This window comes from Cydia pomonella, chromosome 6 (assembly GCF_033807575.1).
Source record: "Cydia pomonella isolate Wapato2018A chromosome 6, ilCydPomo1, whole genome shotgun sequence".
NCBI classification, from domain to species: Eukaryota; Metazoa; Arthropoda; class Insecta; order Lepidoptera; family Tortricidae; genus Cydia; species Cydia pomonella.
The window spans coordinates 7188083-7208249 of NC_084708.1; the positions used below are offsets into that span (position 1 = coordinate 7188083).

A 20167-nucleotide genomic window follows, 5' to 3' on the forward strand; every position below is an offset into this window, starting at 1 on the left:
TTTTAATTTCTACAAATCAGGTTGATTTTATAAGTTCTAACATGGAGCCGGCACAAGGCGTACATAGTACATGGTACATGCGTACATGGTAATTATAATAGTAATTATTAATTACTACGTATTGTTTGTCACAACTCCAGTTAACTCCAGTCTTGTCTATATGACAGCACCGAAAGAGTTAATCTATATTTAAAAAAACTTTAGAACCACGAGATTTAATTAGGTATGGAAAAATAAATTTGTTGAAACACATTATTAACGTAGGTTTGAAATAAAACAAAACGGCAAAATACCTTAAATAACATTTATTTTTCAAATAAAATAACTAGTGCTTTATATAATTGTCTTATCCAGTGTGTAAATATAGGCATTAAGAGAGTCACAGCACATTTATTGCTTAGGAATTATTTATCAACAATATTCTTATAATTCGAAACACATGTATCACAATACTTTGAAATAACATATTTCCATTCTCTCATTGCCAGAAAGATGCTTTATCAAATGTGACCATATTGATCAACATTTAGACTAACAACAATAATACTAAAGTGCCACCCTACTAATAAATAATTTGTGCCTTTAACTAAAAAGATGCATGTGATACACACTTTTATGTAGGGATTGTAGGGGTACATACAAAAACAGTTTTACAGTACATTCATCGCTAGAAAAATGAGTCGGGCTTTAAATAAGTCAGCTAGAAACCCGCGGCAGATCGTGTAAATTGCTTATTTTCCCTTCACCAGGAGGCCTAGACTAAATGCGCCACAGTGAAAGTGCATTTGCCCCAACTGACTCAACTCATTTTACTTGTGTCAGGTTAATTTTGCGACGTTTTTTGGCCATTATTCTGCATCTACATTTCATCAAAGTGTTTCCACTTACTCATTCCATTAATAACAGTAATTGTAATTAGAATAATGACGCTAAAACGCGCAGTTAATATGCTATATGGGGGCATTCCACAAAAAGGTCTTTGTCGGGGACGTGGCGCGTATGGCAGCTACCTTAATGACCTGTAGACATCTCTTTATATCGTTGAATTTAAGCAAACGTTATCATGACAAGTATCGGCATCTTAACTTTATCAGAATTGTTAAATAAGTTTTTTCTAAAAAAAATCATTTCTGATGCAATCTTTTATCGCCGACTGTACTTTACTTTCAACGGGCAACTAATACTCATCGAGGTAATTCTAACAAACACACTAGGTTGCGATGTTTGATCGCAGAGTACAGTCAGCGTCAAATACTTCGTAGCAGTCAAAGTGGCCAAATAGTTCGGTACACCATACTAAATATATGGTGTACCGAACTATTTGGCTACTTTGGTTGCTACAAAGTATTTGACGCTGAATGTACCTATGGCCACCTCCTGTGTCCATCATCAGCTAAGCTCGATTATACCATAATATTACATTATCACCGAACTTACGAATATGAATTTGAAGTTTCAGCTCAATCAAATAATGGAAAGCAGGTCTTATTTAGCTTGCAAGATTTGACTCGAACAAACATATTAGGTACAATAAGTACATTGTTAACCAAGGGAAGAAAGGCACTCATTTCTGTCGAGGTAGTTTTGCGCTCGAACGCAGTGAGCAGCAACATTTATGGAATGGGGAGTTAAATATCAGTATGGAAATTGTGCAACAAATCCATTTAATATCAATTTTTAATTGCTTATCGTAACATAAAAGACAAAAAAAACGTACTGGGAAAGTAAAATGGTCTAGTGCAGAAACGGATCATTTTCTGCATACTTCTTAGAACAAAAACGATCCACTTTCAGAGTATGAGAAATGAAACCAATCAAAAAAATATTGCAAGTTAAATAAAAGCTTGTTAAAAAATATCGTCACGTAGCCAACACTTTTCTGGAATGCCCCTAAGATTCCCAGACCGTGTGTTTAGGACTCCACTTTATAACGGTGGACAACGCCGTTATTATTGACGACGGTTTCAGCTCCGCGGTGGGCCTGCTCCTGCCCGTTCACGTTGGATGACGTGGCGTACGAGGAGCTGGAGACGCTCATGTAGCCGTTGCCACCCTTACCGTCTTCTCCGAAGCGGTTCTTGATGTCCACGTTCGGCTGGTTCTGTAGGCAGTTATAGGTAGATAAGAAGTTAAGCCTAACATGTTGTTTTAATATGTATATTTCAAAAAGGAGAAAAAGGTTCTCATTGCGACGTTTTGTATCTTTTTTTATTTAAAACCGTATAGTTACATCCCTGGAAAAATCGAGGGAACTCTTTACATTTTATATTGGTATACCTACCTATGTTGTAATATGCGTATTTTTTATACTAACTCGTTAATTTACACTCTAAAAGCACGATTCTGTGTACTCCGAACTGCTGATACCTACAGGCAAAATTATCAACGAACTGGCCACATTTGGGCTAATTTACAATAAACACTATTATGAAGACAGTTTCTGTGAAAAACAAAAACCTATCTTTAACTACAAAGATCTGCAAGGTTAAATGGGATAAAAGAAACACTGGGGAAGAGAACCACTTGTAGGGAAATAGGGAGTTCATATAGGTACTGTTTCTCTTGCCACGATCAAAATAATTTAACTATGTTTCTCTTACGAGTTACCCCACATGACCTTTACCATTACTACATTACATTTACCTAATCGTTTGTGATTTGTCAGGTATTTTTTTGGGCGATGAACAGAGATATTAAAATTGTATTTGTTCTATAAATATTTTATTGTTCTGTAAGTATTTATAAATATGTATATATTATATATATATCGTTGTCTAAGTAAGTACCCACAACACAAGCCTTAATGAGCTTATTGTGTAAGTTCCACAGTAAGCTTATCAATTTGTGTAATAATGTCCTATAATATTTATTTATTTATAAATAAGTGCGATGGTACATAGTTGAAAATAAATGGGTCGTGAGTTCAAATACCGGTAAGGGCATTTATTTTGTGTGATGAACACATATATTTGTTCCTGACTCATGGATGTTTTCTATGTTATTGTCGTCTAGTACCCATAGTACAAGCCTTGTTTAGTCTGGGGCAAGATCAATCTGTGTAAGATTGTTCCCAAATATTTATTTAATATATCAATTTTTCTAATTTAGATAAAAATATGTAATATAAGTAAAAAAATGATGCCACCGGGTCAAATATATTTCAGAAAAAGGTCTTTTCTGTGGATAATACAAAGAAAGTTAACGACCAGGTTACATATATTATTATAGTTATATCAAGATATTCTTATTGGAATCTTACATTTTGAAAAAAAATTACCCTTACGATGCAGCGTGAAAATTATCTTTTGTCTCTTAAGATCTAACATGGAAAATGCGAACGTATTAAAGCATAGGTACAATAAAATGCGTATAACTCCGTCACATATTTTATAGTTAGCCTGCCTGCCTGCGTATGTAACATAGGTAATTGTAAAGAAACGTGTTGCATTTTAGTCACGATATAATGCCGTCATACTGTGTAAGTATGTATTAGTTTTATATGACGGCATCAGATAACCGTTTACTACGTTGATTGAATTTTCCAAGTCTAATTCAAAACGCGAGCGTAACCACTCTGTAATTAAACTTAGGTAGTTATTTAGGTACACGTGTTTATTCATTTATATTCGTTCATAAAAACTTTTGATAAAAGCAATAGGCATGTAAATAATGCAATTTAGTTATGTTGAAAAAGGTAGTTAGGTACTTATAAGGTATATTTAATGATTAATTTACCTAAATTATAAAACTCTTTTATCATTTTGTTTACCCCGAAACTGGTATAAGACCTCTAATGATTTGCGAACATCTATATCATGATGTTCGAGACAAGTACTACGAATATATAGGTATATTATCTCGTCTAAACTTGTACATAAGTACGTTATAAATACTTACCTACATCGCCACATTGGAGTTCTTTTCAAAAGTAATAATTAATAAATGTAACTAGCTGTGAAACAGCCTGTATGAAAATAAATGCGTCAGATAACTCTGTATTTGATCCGTGCAGACCGTAAAACCGACGGTCAAGCCCGATTACTGTCCACTAAAAGCCTATTTTAATGCGTCATTACTAATTATCTTAAATCATGTATGTAACTTAGTGTGAAATTAAGCTATTGTGACAGTTTAGACGATAAGATTAGAAGAAAAGAATTGAAATATTATTATTTATTAAGGAACAATTGTGTTGTGAAAAGGGCAATTTATATTTCATGCACTTATATAGTCTTGAGCCAGTTACATGTATCAATTAAAACTTGATAGGTGTGTGTATTGACAACACTGTTTCGTTTGCACCTACGAAATCAACAAAGCCAAACTGGTAACTCACTTCCAAAAAATCGTTAAATAAAATGTATGGGTGCTGGAAAACCACGCAACATTAATTTTAGAAGAAATAGTTTGAGTTACGGTCCTACTTTTTCATTTAAGACAATACATACCTCACATATTTTAGATCTATTTGTGATTTTATATGCCATTCGATTAAATAAATAAATTTAAGACACTATCACTTACCGGATTTCCCGGATTAACGGCAGCTACTTGGTGCGAATACCCCGGCATGACCGACCCCGACGCGTACGCCGAGTTCGGACCATATTGCCCATAGTTCTGAGGTCCAAAGTTGGGCATCCCGAAATTACTGAATCCTCCGTTGAAGGGGAACCTGGAGAAGTCGAAGTTCATGAAACTAGCCTGATTCGACGTGACGTCGTAGGCTTTTTTGGCAGAGTCTAACGCCTTTTTTTGATACTCTTTATTCGATTTAAACACCCTGCAAATCAAACACACTGTTAACACACACACACATGGAATACGCGCTGAAAGAACATTTTTAATGAAACTGAATATGAAATAAAATGATTATTGGCCATTAAGAAATTATTTAACTATTGGAGAAGAAATAAATGAATATTTCTGAAATTAGTAAAATTGTCAAAAATACCCAAGCAGTATGTACTCGTAATCCTTGGTACAATGCCTCCAGGGCCTGTTTTAGATAAGTTATTAATTTAGTTTAGTTTTTGAACAATTACTGTAATACCTCTGTATATGTCTATTATGTAAATTAATTACATGACATTTGTAGTAGTAACAAAAGTTATAGTTATAAAAATTATCGACTTCGAGTATTCACCTTTTTGTTATACGTGGATTTTCTTTATTTTCAAAGAAATAGATAAATATACGATTTAAAATGAATACATTCGAATTTCCATTTCAGTTTCATTTTAAGTCTGGATAGCGCGTATGAAAAAACATAAATTTCAAGTAGGTAAGCGCAAGAAAAGACCATTGGCAAGCTAGATAGGTATAAAATGCAGAAAAGTAATACCAATAAAAGTAGAACACCAAAGTAGCTAAGAAAGTTAATTAAAGGGAATACAATCAAAACTATTTAAAGCATTATCATAGAGGTAAAACAACAAGATCAGAAAATATACAGTGCCAAGAAAAAAATACGTCGAAACTGCCAGATACGAAGATAAAGAAGTGCAATCAAGGTATACATAACCAGATTTACATTTACTCCCTAAATATGTTATTTACAGTTACAGTAACATAATAAATATAAAAATTACGAAAGATCTTTATTTTACTTTGACCCACAGAAACTAAAATAAACTTTAAAAACTCAAATCTCAAAAAACAAAACCACACATTTTAAGAACAAAACTAACTCTGTATTTAGTGGAATCAGCGATGGCTGTAACGGCAGCAGCGGTCGGAATGAACTCCACGGATAGAACGGTGACACTTGCAGTGGTTGATAAGGAAACAATGATGGGAGCGGTTGTAGAGGCAGGGGTCTCAGTGGTAGATGGGGAAATAAGGGACTTAATGGATCTTGCTGCGGTCGATACCCTAACAGTGATGATAGTAATTGCAGCAGACTCAGTGAACTCAGAGATCGCAAGGGTTGTAGAAGCTTCAGTGGCGCTACTGTTCTATACTGTACTGATGGAAATAAGTTCCAAGAATGGAACGGTGAAACTTGCAGTGGTTGGATCGGTGATGGAAGCGAATATAGGGGCTTCAGTGGTAGTAGAGGTCGAAGAGGTTGTAGGGGTGGAAGAGATGAGATTGGTCTTATTGTTCTAGATTCAAATGAGGGTGGCGGTGGCAGTATTTGCAAAGGATTGAACGCTAATAATTGCAACGGATGAAACAGTGGTAAGTGTAGAGGTCTCAGCGGTTGTAGGGGCCTCAGTGGTCGCAATAGAGGAAGTGATGGAGTAATTCTCAAAGGATGGAACCACAGCGGTCGCAGCGGTGGGAGTGGTTTTAACGGTGGCAGCGGCTGAACGTGTGCTATCGGGTATATTAATTCGACCCTAAATAGAAATAAATAAATTATAATCTATGAAAACAAAATTAGAGTTAGACTAGGAGCACTTTTTGAAAAAAGGAAAATACATACAATACAAGATGTGCATTTTTTCCATTTTACAAAAATCGGTGCTAGTCAGGGCTTTTACAAAACTACAAGCTTACAATTTTAGAAGTCTAAACCGGCAACCCCTGCCGACAGGCTGTTCACCATTGGCCTATCAAGTGTCAATAGCATCAATGATGTTGGTTTAGACTTGTCAAATTGGGTACTTGACACATGTTGAATATTATAACAAAATTTAGTTAAATGCATAGAAAATGAGCCATCCATTATAAAAAATAGGAATTTAAAAAATTATATTGAGATTATAAAAAAATACAAGGCTCCGAAGTATAAAAAAAAAACTTTTTTGTCTTTCAAAAATAGAAAAGACAATGATACCATTTGATTCCTTACATTTTACTGAAAAATAAATTGTATGACAACTATACACATAAACGCAATATTTCAGGGTCAAAATGGCAATTTCCTTGATCTTCCATACATTTAGGACAGACTTATATGATGTGACGTCACATCACCTTATCATTTTGTTAGAGGCGTTTCAATCGTCGAGTGTGAGCGTCAGACTTTAACTTTCATTTCTGACCTTTGTGTTGCTTAAATGCCATAAGTCCTATATAGACATTTGATCCTCAGGAAAATCAAGATCGTTTGACATTATTTACAAAAAACAGTCAAGTAGCCACTTGGACTTTACAAAATGAGGTGCAATTAAGTTTACGACGACTTAGCTTGTGCAAAAGTAGTAGTGCATCTAATAGTTTTTACAATCTAAAACATAATCCGCATTCAGCTCTTATATTGACCATTGTTGGGATTGGACTTACTACGCATGCCAGAAAAACCTTTTACCAATTAGCCAGCATGCCTTTGTTCAATAGAACCGATCACCCTATAAGGCTCAAATAAGCCGAGCTCAGTCGTATTTGATTTTGAAATGTTGTTCAATTGTATATCTTAGGTACATAAATATTAATAAGATACACAATTGGATTTTCAAATTCAAATTACGCGGCAGGATAGTTCCTTCACCGGAAGCTCATGCTGAGCTACCAAACATTTCTTACTCTTGTAGTATGTTCTCGAAGTTCCTAAAGTATTCTGGAAAGAAATCGTCAAAGTCTGGGCCGAAGGGCACCGGGTTAAAGTTCCCGTGGTTGAGTTGGTCGTCCCTTAGGCCGTATGTGCCACCGTACCTATTTCCGTCCGAGTCTTGATACGCGTAAGCGCCGACGCCTTCGGGGTTTGGTGCTCCTGGAACATAAAAAGTAATGGTTATTATTCCCATTTATAGTGAGCCATGAAAAGAAAACAAGATGCACGTTATTCAATAAATTTCCTAAATAGTTTGTGAGTTATACTATGTAGAACACCCACTTTTCCTGAAAGTGATTGGATACTGGAAACTAAGTTTAAGGTTATAAGCAGGGTGCATAAAACACGTTGCCATTTTTTTTACTGTGCATATTGTTGATCATTTGAAATAATTGAAGCGTTTGTGTAGCAAAGACAAAGTAGAATGTTTTGAAGATAATATGTTTTGTTTCAGTCTAACGAATGTAGTTTTAATTTTTCATGAAATTATGTCAATGTATTTGGCCAACCTGTCGTTTGAGCGTGTATCAAATTGTGGGTAGGTATGACTAATGGTCTTATTTAACTAAGTGACAACAAAGAAGATAGATTTGTATGTACCTATTCCTCTTACACTAAGACAAAAGATAATAGTTATAAAACTGCTTTAACTTGTAAAAATCAATATAACAGTGTAATCACACACATCAAGACGATTTTATAGCATAATGCCTTTACCAGGCCTTTACTCATTTGTATATCTTGAAATGCATCAGGAATTAAACCCATTGATTAAATATGTTGCGCAGTTAATTATCTTCCTGCCATAAATGCAGTAGATAAGTTTGTTTTAATATATAATATGGATTACATCACTACAACCAAGTGCAAAATCAATGATACATCTTTAATACGAGCCACTTACATACATACACATGAAAATACCTTTTTGCCGTTTGATTTTAAGCGTTTTACTTTTTGCACGTTTTTTCACAGAACTACGTTGTTACAGAGAATAGGTACCTGAGTTATTAAACAACCACAAAAATAATGCACAACACGTGTGTTGATAATACAAAAATTAAGTAAGTAGATCGTGTCGAACACTTAACTCAGACGTCCATTAAATATGGTACAAAAACAGAAGTGAGATCATTTGTTTTGCGTCGGGAAAACCAGCGGCCTTTTACCAATGTGCTTTTAAATTATATGGAAAACGTATTGATGGTCGCGTTCTCTCTCTACATAGCAAAGCATATGTGTGCAAACGGAACGTACTGATATTTATATTGTATTGGTATTATATTAGTACTGAATTTCCTCTTCTGAATACAGCCCAGGTGCAAACCAACACGATGTAGGGCGAAAAAATATTCCGCGCAGGTGCAAATTCGAGAAGTCTTTAGACAAACAATTCGCGCACACAATAAAGTTTGACCAGAGTGTTTCATTGAAGTGTTACATGTTACTACTTACACGAGATTGCATCATCAGACTCTCTTTCAACTTATTGAACGATTCTTCTTTAAGAAAAAACTAAAGATAAGAAGACCTCCAAAGCTTGTTGACAAGATGATAGTTACCTATAAGTATTCGTATCATCTTATAGAGGTACTAAATCCATAACATCACTTAATTTATGACTTTATGATATCAAACAACTGTTATCGCTTACGATCAGGCGATTGATCTGCTAGTTTGCCCTAAATCATAAAAAAGTACAAACCTAAATTAAATATTCTAAACCTTAAGCACATCATAAGTATAGTAGAAAGTTCTTTGAATTTTCAAACACATAATATATTATTTTAAATAACTCACCTGTACGCGTGCGACCGACGAACAGTTTCGAAATGGAATCAGTTTAGAGCCCTCAACTCTTTCACGGAGATTTACTAATGCATGGCTAAACGATATAAAGTTCAATAAATAAGTGTTTTACGACCCCGTGACAAATTTGAATCTTTAAATCAAAGAATATTCAAGATTTGTATTATCGCATAGCTCCGTAATGAGACTCAATTTGACAAGGTATAATGACAGCACATGACTAATCTGGAGCCGTAGCCAAGATGACAATCGTTAATCGACAAACACCGAATCGAAAAGTAAATATATTAAAAGGCCAATCAAATTAGATTTATTCGAAGGATTAATTCTCAGCACGCTGGAAATCGATTTAATACCTTCATTTGGTCCTAAATGCGTGAAACCCGAGTTAGCTCAATCCCAGGAGGTGTGCATAAATTTTGCTCTTTTTCAGTTTTTTGCTTGTAGACCGAAAACGGACTCACCGATAGAAAATTTGTTCTAAACATGATGAAAATTGATATCTAAGAAACCGAAAGGTACCTTAATATACATTCGTAGATGGCCACCATTTAGGATCTCTTTATTTTCAGAGTAGCGCTAGAGTAGCTAAGAGCCTAGGCGTTATTGACGGAGTGAAGTGCGCTGTCTATGATTAGATTTTCTATGTAGCGCTACCTATTTATGGTTTTTTGTCGGACACTTTTTGGTATATGGAGATTTGGTTCCTTGCCTTTACCTTCCATACTCAAAACGCTATGTTTGTCTAATTTGATTGGCCTAGAAAGATGACAGGTGAGACTAAGAGCCACGTCATCATTTCCATTTGGGTTACATTTACATTGCAAACTTGAAACATTTTTGTTCTATTATTCATTTGCCAAATTTTCAGTTGATCGAACTCGTTTTTTTTTTCAAAAACCGTCGAGTTTTCAAAAGGGTGTCAAATCTAACCTAGCTTAACCTTCTGGATGCAGGATGCCTTTCTCAAAAGTTTCTGTCAAATGATGTAGGTATACTTAGGACACATCCTAATTCCGAAGTTGCGATAGGATATCGGTCGCTGTATGCATACGCAATAATGACGTACTCGTACATTATAGTAAACTGACGTGTGCGGGTGTGTATTTTAATTAAATTATTTCGTTACGGTATATAATGTAATAGTTTTTATGAATTACAGTTACTCGTACATTTAGGGTTCTACTTCTCAATTATATTTTAACTAAAGATTTTTTACGAAAAAAACAGAGTATATAATTTTTGATATGTTTGTACTTATACATATTGAATTAGAATCAGCATTTTCTTTGCACGATCAACTTGATAGGATGGTAGGTTTGAAACTAAATAGACTATTTTAATTAAAAAACTTAGTATTTCAGATAGGTATTTCAAAATAAATATATAATCAAAATATGTTCAGTGTTGGCAATGCTTTCAAAGAAGAAAAAAAGATAATACATTTATTTAACGCCACAACTTATAATTATAAATAAAGAAAAAAGAAGACATACATATATAAAAAAACATTGGATGCTAAAATAACACTGGTTTTTAATAGAAACCTCACTTAAAACGAAGAGTTTGTATATTTAAACTATTCATTTTTTACATTTGTATAAAAACTCGAATTGTGAAGTGGCACAGAATAGGGCAGAGTGTGAATAGGGTAGGGGACCAAGATCCTTTTAGACATTGGGTCACTGCGCCAGTGAAGTAAAGTAAGTATGTGTATAAAAACTCGGTTTGATTTTTTTTACTCCCTTCTCATTTTTTAAATGGTTGTATGCTGCAGGAAGACGTCGGTTGTCCTCAAATCATTTATAATTTTTAATGTTACGCAGAATTAATTAAAGAAAGCTCATTAATATCTTAATTTAGATACCAAGTAATTTACTTCCGTTTTATCGGTTCAAAGTCATACATTTTATTTCGACTAAATGTGCAATTTTCAAATTACTTTTAACCTGCAGGTATTATTCACACCCTTGACTTGACAGCGTGACGAGATTGCAGAATATAAGCTTATTATTTATACTTAGAGCATAGTGTGCACACAAGGAACACGCGACGCGGCGCAGGCGCACAGGATGAGCATGAGATCATGCTCGGCGATAAGAATGTGCGGTGAGCTTCGCGGTGATTACAACAAAAAATATCCATTTGCATTTAATGACCCTGCCCCGTTATATTTTTGTAAAAATACTTTAAATGCATAAAACCTGTATACTATAGGTTAAAAGAGTTAATGTACCTATATCACAAATGGCTTGGCAGTCAAGTAACACTTTTATGTATTTTTTTAATAATATTGTGCGTTACAGCAAACAATATAAAATTAAATATATGTTTTATACACCAATAGCTCGCGGTTAACGTTTTACGTTTTTTATTTTATAATAAATTTATGATTTATACTTATGATGATTGCCGCAACAAATGGTTTTTCAATTCGATACGATTACGTAAATTTTCTTTATTATATCAGTCATCACGTTTACGATTATTAAATAATCTCCACACTTTTCACTCTTCATATAAAAGTAATGAATTACGTGACCTAGGGCAGGGTGTGTATTATTCGACTCTACATAATGAAAGGTCGTGACGCCACCACAATCCTTTATATCCACTTTAGTGTAAACTTTTTTAACTGTGACCGATACATAATTTAGATTATGACGAAAGGCTTAAACAGATAAATCCAAATGGGTAGTTTAAAAGGTTAATTCTATCCGACAAGACAAATGCGAATGTACAGTTATTATTAGGTGATGAAAATATTGAAAATGGGGTTGGCCGGTCGAAGATTTTTTTTACAGATAGTGCCAGTATAAGTAGGTTTTACCTGTTATTCATACGAATAGTGTCAAAATAAAAAAAAGGAATTCTATGACCACGATGCTTGCAATTCAAGCCAAATATCATAGAACAAAACTGTCGCGATATAAATAGTTATTTATTTTACTAGGGGCAAAGTTGTTGTTTAATCGCTCGTGCTGATATTACGAGTAGTACTGAGCAAGCGAAAGATTCCACGAGCGTAGCGTTGGTTTCAAGGCACGGGGGTTAAACAAATTTTGCCTCCAGGAATTTTTTTCACCACACCAACGCGAGGAAAATATTAACTGTGAAATACCAAACAAATCAAACCAAATCAAATCCAAATGAACGTAATAAAAAATGTATCATTCAAAATCATTTAAAAGTCAATTCCATCAGCCACATAAGGAAACAATTCAAATTTTTTATCCGATTACTTGTCCCACATGAGGATAAAATTGCAACTTTCTCATTAGTCTTTGAACAATCAAGAGGGCCTTTACCAGTTGTGGTGAAAAAAACATTTGATAGTTGTCAACCCCATTTACGAGTCGTATGATATTTTAATATTCTCGGGTGAAAGTTTGACGGCAACAACAAAGGAAACATCGAAGAAAAAATATACAAGACTCAATAAATCTATCGGTTTCAAATTAACATTTTTGCAAATATATTCCTAGAAACCTTGATTAAGCCAATTAAGAGAATTTCAATAGTACGTAATTATGGTCGTTTATGGTAAAATTTTTGAATCGGTATTTTAACACAAACTACTTTCTAAAATGTGTCTTTGTTCCGAAATATTGGGAATCCCAAATGATACATAACGACATGCATAATTAACTCGACTGATATTATAATAAATAAAACAATCACCATTTTGTTTAAGTGTTTCGATTAACATACCTACCAGAAGTAGATAGGTACATGTAAAGGCCAAAAGATTGAATTGAGATATTACCTAACTATCGGAGCTGGCGGGACGAGGCGCAGACGGCGGGATTACTTGAGGGCCTAGCTAACAATTGACAATCTTGAAGATGATATGTAAATAAATTTCATACAGACTTACACACACACACACACACACCTAGGCCTGTAAAGCCTTCCTTCTTTTGTTTTTAAACGTCAAAATGTGACACAACGTCTTGACAGACAACGATGAAAACAATATTTTTCAGTTAGCTTGGTACGGCGAAAGCTGTAATGTCAACCTATTTTGCGATTCGAGATTTTAAATTGTATGAAGATGACAGTAGCTAAAAGTAGTAGTAGATTCGTAATTAGTTTTTAGCTGTATAAACCTAGACCTGTTGTACATATTCGTTGCTAAGCAACGGCGGTGGAGAATCACGCAGGCGCGCGCGTGAATTGTACACCGCTAGTAGATTGGTGAGCCGAGCAGGTCGCCACAAAACAAATTGACTACATTTTATTTTATTATATTGCAAGTTCGAGAAAAGCACTACGAGTATACGAATCTCGGCGAGAAACGGGGTTGCCGGCCGCGTAGCGCTACGCTCGGCCGTCTATATCTACTTGGCCTGCAACCCTTCGTTTCTCGGCCTCTATAGTAATGTAATATAAAATAAAAAGTGCTAACATTATAATGGGAAAAACATTTAAAATACCTACGCAGATTGTATGTTTATTTAATACAAATATTAACAATGAAAGAAATGCTTACAAAAATTAAGCAAACATTTAAACTTTTATCGATATATGTATTTCCAATACCTTTACGCGTATTTCCCTTCCTGTCCCAGGTGGGGGAAATATGCAACTAACGAATGATTTTTTTAGTTTTTTTTTTATACCGTTGTAGTTATATTTGAAATTAGTATCTTTACTAGATTTTGAATCTGTATATAATTTAAAAAGGGAGTGGCTCGAATTTAAACTGTCGTGAGACATAATAACATTAAACAATTCTACGGATTACACTCACGTATTTTAGTCACTCGCGCGACATGTTTCGGAGAGCTTAGGTCTCCTCTCTCAAGCACTAACAGTACGAGCAGCGTTCACGACGGCCGGGAATCGCGTAGTGACTAAAAATACGTGAGTGTAATCCGTAGAATTATTTAATGTTAAGAGAGTGGCTCTTTTAAAATAGTCGGTAGTATATTTGAATAACAGCTTTATAAAAATGATTTAAAGTGATAAATTTAGCGTCAAAACGATAGTGACGGCCAAAGTAGCCAAATATTCAGTATTCATTTATTTTTTGCTTCCATGGTTTATTTTGGGTAGTATTTACATATTTCTTTTGGTATCAATGGTAAATAATTAAGTAACATATATTACCTGTGTATACCGCAAACTTACTAATAACAACAATAATTATACATCGTAACACAACCCTGGGTCGGCAACGCGCATGTAACTCCTCTGGAGTTGCAGGCGTATATAGGCTACGGATACTGCTTACCATCAGGCAGGCCGTATGCTTGATTGCCACCGACGTAGTATATTTAAAAAAACCGTGTGACCATAGAAATAACGATGTGGTCCGATCTGTCTGGGCACTTTGGCCATCACTGCCTTTTGAATGCAGATTGTACCTCAGCCATTTCTAAATACTGAATCAGTTCTTAATTTCACCGATGTCGTAGGTTACCTACTCATAGGAAAGTACACATAATGTGAATATTATTTTTGTGTAAATGTTATTACAATATTGTATACAATCGTGATATAATAGACAGCTTTTCAGTGCAATGCCGTGGTTGCCTAAGAAAGATACGACATTGAAAAGCTTGATTATATATCACTATTTATTGTACCTATACAATACTGTTTCTACGAGTCATCTTATAATAATACTTTTTTTACTATAAAACCTAAATAATTAATGAAAATTGGTAAGCATCTCAGTAGACAAAAATGTAGTAATAAAGACATAAACGCATGAAGTAAAAAAATATTTGATACTCGAAATATCTTTATAAGAATGGAACTAACAAATTATTAATTACGTTCTAAAATTCAAACATGTAATTGGGTGAATCAACTTTTTTTGTTTTGTTATCCTGTCCCGTTGTCCAAGGGACAACAGTGGCACAGTTTGTTTGAAGAGACGTTGTATGCCGTTCTATTAACATGCTTAGTAGGGGGCCCATTATGGACATTGGTTATAACGACCACAAAAACGCAAGTTTAATACATTTAAGTACCATAAAATCAGTATTTCAATGAACTTTTGTCCCCTGGACAACTAATCGTAACCATGGCAACGAGTGACGCTAAAAAGTTGATTCTCCCAATTAATCCAAATTACACAAAAAAACATAAGAAACTTAATACTAGATTACAGGACGATATTATAATAATTACTAATTACACAATTAAAGAAAAATTAAATTAAGACTTTACTTTACTTTTGATACTTGTAATGTTCAAGTTTATGAATTAAGAAACTTTACTCTTCACATTATAGTCAGATAGTCAGATTTTATAGTCAAGTCACAAAATTGCACATAAATATTCATGATAGTACATATTTGTAGCAAAACAATCGTAATGAATAGGCACCGGTCCGGTTTGAGGGGTCATTGTCTTTGATATTCTAGCTTCCTTATTAAAAAAAATACTACCCATGTCACCTAATTATTATACGTATTTTTACACAGTGTTCCAACTTAATTTAACGGTGTGCTCAGATAAGAATGCGGGCTTAAAATCTTTTGACATCCTCTGTAAATGCGTACGTAAGTATGTAGTGTATGTAGAGGTAGAGTTGAAAACAAAAAATAAAACACACTGATAAGGTACAGAGTTATTTCGTTGCGTTTCGTTCGCCGCGGCATCAGGTCGATTCAGCCCGATGCAAGAATGCGTAATTGCGAAGTTAACAAATTGCCGTAGCGATAGTGTTAAGTCTATCGTGTAGTGTAGTGTTAAATCGATAGGACAATTCAGATGTTTAAATTACTCTTTGGGTTAAAAGGCGTGTAAAACATAATATTCCATACAAAAATAATGTGGTCGATAAAAGCTATTTGCATTATGTTGTTTGATTCAATTTCTTAATATCAAGACCTCGGCCTCGTAATGTTATTAATATCGTAATTTATTACTTTTCTAGCTTATCGTTATCGCCAATACACTTGCTATGTCAAATTAATCATTTACATTGTCGTTCGACATTTTACCATGAGGCTAATTCTGAAACTGTAATTTTTTTTTCATAATTGTTAAAAAAACATTTAGATTTAGTTCATTTCATTTTTGATGACAAAAACATGTTTGATAGGGTCAAGCTTTTCACGCTGACAGGACTTTCTTTCAACTGGCAACTAATACTCATCGAGACAATTCTAATAAAACCAAACACACATTAGGTTGCGTTGTTTTATCTCAGAGTTAGTACCTATGACCTGTTGACCATCTCCAGTGTCCATCATCAGATCAGCTCGATGGTACCATAACATTGCACTGTCACCCAACATACATAAGTTGTGAAGTTTCAGCTCAATTTAATAATGGGAAGTGGTTCTAAGATACCTTGCAAGATTTGACCAAATTATATTGAATCACACCCAACTTGTCACTAGGAAAAGACGAAAAATTCAAATTTTCTATGGGAAGTCAACTCTTTGCGTCTACATTTTTAAAATTTACCGCATTTTTCTACTGACGAAGTTGCCCGTGCATAATAGTTTTTTTTTAAATATCATTAAAATAAGATAGTTATTTCAAACAATTATTTTTATTTTTATTTGTAAGCAAAACGACATTTTTGCCTGAAATCAGTAAAAAGCGAAATCAAAACAATATATCTACGTACATGTCAAGCTTATATATCTATGAATAAACGGTGTGTGTGATACATGTAAATATTGGCTAGAAACAAATAGTAATAAGTACCTACTATACTTTGTTTAGATGCTTATGAAACGATATAGAAAGATTTTAATTTTAAGAAAAATACATTTGTTATAGGTGCATAATATTACCTACATACTTGTACCCGAAATCATACAACAATATTTTGTTTGATTCTAGTTCGTATATAATACTAAAATAAAATGTTCCACATGATATACACGTTCTATTAAAAACTTTAGCTATTACTAATTCTTTCCAATTCGCCATACTTCTGGTCGGTAAGATGACTGGAGGAGATACAAACATTGCAAGTTAAATACAAGTTTGTAAAATAATAAAACAAAGCAAATTTACACTCGTACCCTGAGGTTTGTTGTCTTGATGACTATAGAATGAAGAGAGGATGGACACAGGATGGTTTTTATTATGGAAATCATCCCTTAGGGGGGTGAAATTTGTTATGGAAGCTAATTCTATGCAGACAAAGTTGCGGGCAGAAGCTGGTACTAAATATATACGATCTCAATATGAATGGCATCCCCCATATTTACATAATACACATAATCACGCCTATTTCCCGGAGCGGTAGGCAGAAACCACAGATTTCCACTTGCTACGATCCTGACATTGATCGCTTCCTTCACTTTCATAACATTCCTCATACACGCTCTTCGGTTTAGGGTGCTCTTGACCTGGCCCTTCTTCAGGATTTCCCCGATTTGATCAGAGAAAGTCCTCCGAGGTTTACACTTTCCAGCTCCCTCTTACCAACCATATTTACCAATGGAATAAAGTACATAAACAAATTAAAAATGTCGGTATATTATTAATTATCTACTGCTTGGCGGCCAAAAGCTTTCCTTGCAAATCAAACCTGACTGTGTCTATAATACTCTGATCGAATACTGGCATCGGATTCAGTTAACACACGTTACGTATCTCAGTAAATAACTTTAATTTTATAAACAAATGAGTAAAAACGTGCCAGAGAAAACCAACCAATTGATTTGTGCGCGCAATAATAATAAAGTACATAATGTTTAAATGTTCACGTTTATTGGTTAATATTCAGTATAAAATAAAGTTGGGTTAGCATTTCAAATAACTGCGTAAAAAAGGTAATTTTAGGACTTCTATACACGAAGTCTCTGAATTTAAAAATACAGACTTGTATCTAATTGGAATTGATATGAATGAAGTGTGTATTATAACCAGGATTCTAAAACTGGTCCGACTGAATGGTTCGTTAAGTTTAATAGCTTATCTTACGTCCCAAGTTTTTGTCACTAATTCACTATCATATATAGATACATTCGTGGTAAAAAAAAACGGGTAAAGCTTTTAGCAAGCTCTGCCGGATGTGAATTGACCGGAAATTCCGTTTTGCCGGTCGTAAATCAAGAATCGGCAAAAAATAAACGAGATTTCTTGACCATTAAATCAGCATTTACCTACAACTGTATCACTTTATAAAACCTGCAGCGCAGTTCATTACAATTATATTATTTGTAAAGACTTCGTAAAAGATCCTAAGTATTCTTAAATACTAAGTTGCCACCTATTTATATACCTGAGATGAACAAATAAAGAAGAATTTAATTGATCGCACGCTAGTTATTTAAAGTTATGTTATTTTATTATAAGGTGGGTTTTTACAGATACATACCTACATTGTTATTATTAATAACTCATTAATGTAATTTTAATAATATAATGGATGAATGACGATGGATCATGTAGGTCGTAGGGGATTTATTTTTTGCAATATTTGAACAAAAATATAGAAGACATAGACATAGACATAGAATTTATTTATTTAACACCACATTGAAACATGTTTACAGGCAATACTACAAAACATTACAAGCCTTAAAATGAAACTTAATTAGGCACAAATTTATGTTTACATGTAGATAACTAAACTTTTAAAATTATGATGCTAAAAAGGAGCGAACCTCAGCATGTGTTGCAGCAGGCTTATATACATGATCTAAGTGGGCAATTTAAGGTACACTAAACTTTTTTTTTGTAGTTTCCATATTATTTCTACTCAGTATCACGAACTCTTTCGATCTTGATAGGAAAAAAAATTAACATTTTTCATATAATTTGTTTGTAACGGTAACGAAAAAAATGTATGGCAATTTTGGGACACCATTTTTATATTATTAGGATAGAACCAGCTCGTGATTCTACGTAAAAGATTAGTTCTGTGTTAGGCCCTTATATTTAATTTAAATATAAAAGTAAACGTCGTGTCGTATCAGGCTGTCAAAGAGAAGGCAGAGGACCGAGATACATGGAAATCATACCACACATTATAACACACAAGACTACATGAATGATAAAACAACGTGGGATTAATTGTGATTCGAAATGATTAATTATTTATTATATTTGAATAATGATGATGAAATGGATATTCCAATGCATGTATTTCCTTTGTTGTTTTTATTATATTTGTTTGACATTTAGAATTTATTCTAGAAACAATCTAGACTAGTATTTTTTATACATTTTTTTTTGTATGACTATATTTTGTGAAAGTTTTAGTATTAAATTTGATCTATGAATTATATTCATTAGTATTATATATGGAATAATATTTACAACATCAATAAATTGCTCTGATAATTAGATTAAGATAATTATATGTAATACTGTCTTACTATTCATAAGTGCTTGTTGCTAGGCCTACATGAATAAAGTATATTTGAATTGAATTGAATTGAATCGCTCCATCGACAAGAGTCTAACTCTTAAATATATGATGATGATGATAAAAGTAACATAAAAATTCTCAAATTGGAAATAAAGTTCTACCTAAAAGTTGTAGTTAAGGGTAGTAATTTAGGTACAATTTTAAATTAAATGGCCCAAGTAAGTATTTCAGATGTGTTTATAATTTTTGTTTATATAGCCTTATATGCAATTACGACTGGTTTTTGTCTTTGTGCCAAAACCAATCAATGTGAAAAAGTTGTATATTGAGGGATCATAATTTTTCAGTACATATTTATAAAGTAAGTTTTATAATCAGACATTCAAAAACTCACCGAAGATCCAGCCAAACTGCATGCACACAGCACTGATCAGAATAAGCCGGTTCATGATTCAATAATACTGCCAATTACAAATCGATTATCAAACTCGTTCCCTGCCTCTTGCGCACAACTATGCTCCTTGGCGGCCTGGCGTTTAGTGTTGACTCCATACTCCTAC

General features: G+C 33.8%; 1 protein-coding gene across 5 annotated transcripts; it reads right to left on the reverse strand.

The window, feature by feature from the left end:
* Positions 1-290: 290 nt before the first annotated feature.
* LOC133518798 (uncharacterized) lies at positions 291-20167 on the reverse strand. Of its 5 annotated transcripts, XM_061852501.1 has the most exons (5): positions 20002-20166; positions 7603-7660; positions 5691-6344; positions 4525-4675; positions 291-2101 (listed from the first exon to the last, which is right to left on the reverse strand). In XM_061852501.1, exons 1-5 carry the CDS (start codon positions 20054-20056, stop codon positions 1913-1915), a joined length of 1107 nt encoding a protein of 368 aa, XP_061708485.1. In that variant the 5' UTR covers positions 20057-20166; the 3' UTR covers positions 291-1912. The 5 variants fall into 5 exon arrangements, with proteins under 5 accessions (XP_061708485.1, XP_061708489.1, XP_061708488.1 ...); XM_061852505.1 differs by lacking the exon at positions 5691-6344 and having other exon boundaries at positions 20002-20167; XM_061852504.1 differs by lacking the exon at positions 5691-6344 and having other exon boundaries at positions 4525-4783; positions 20002-20167.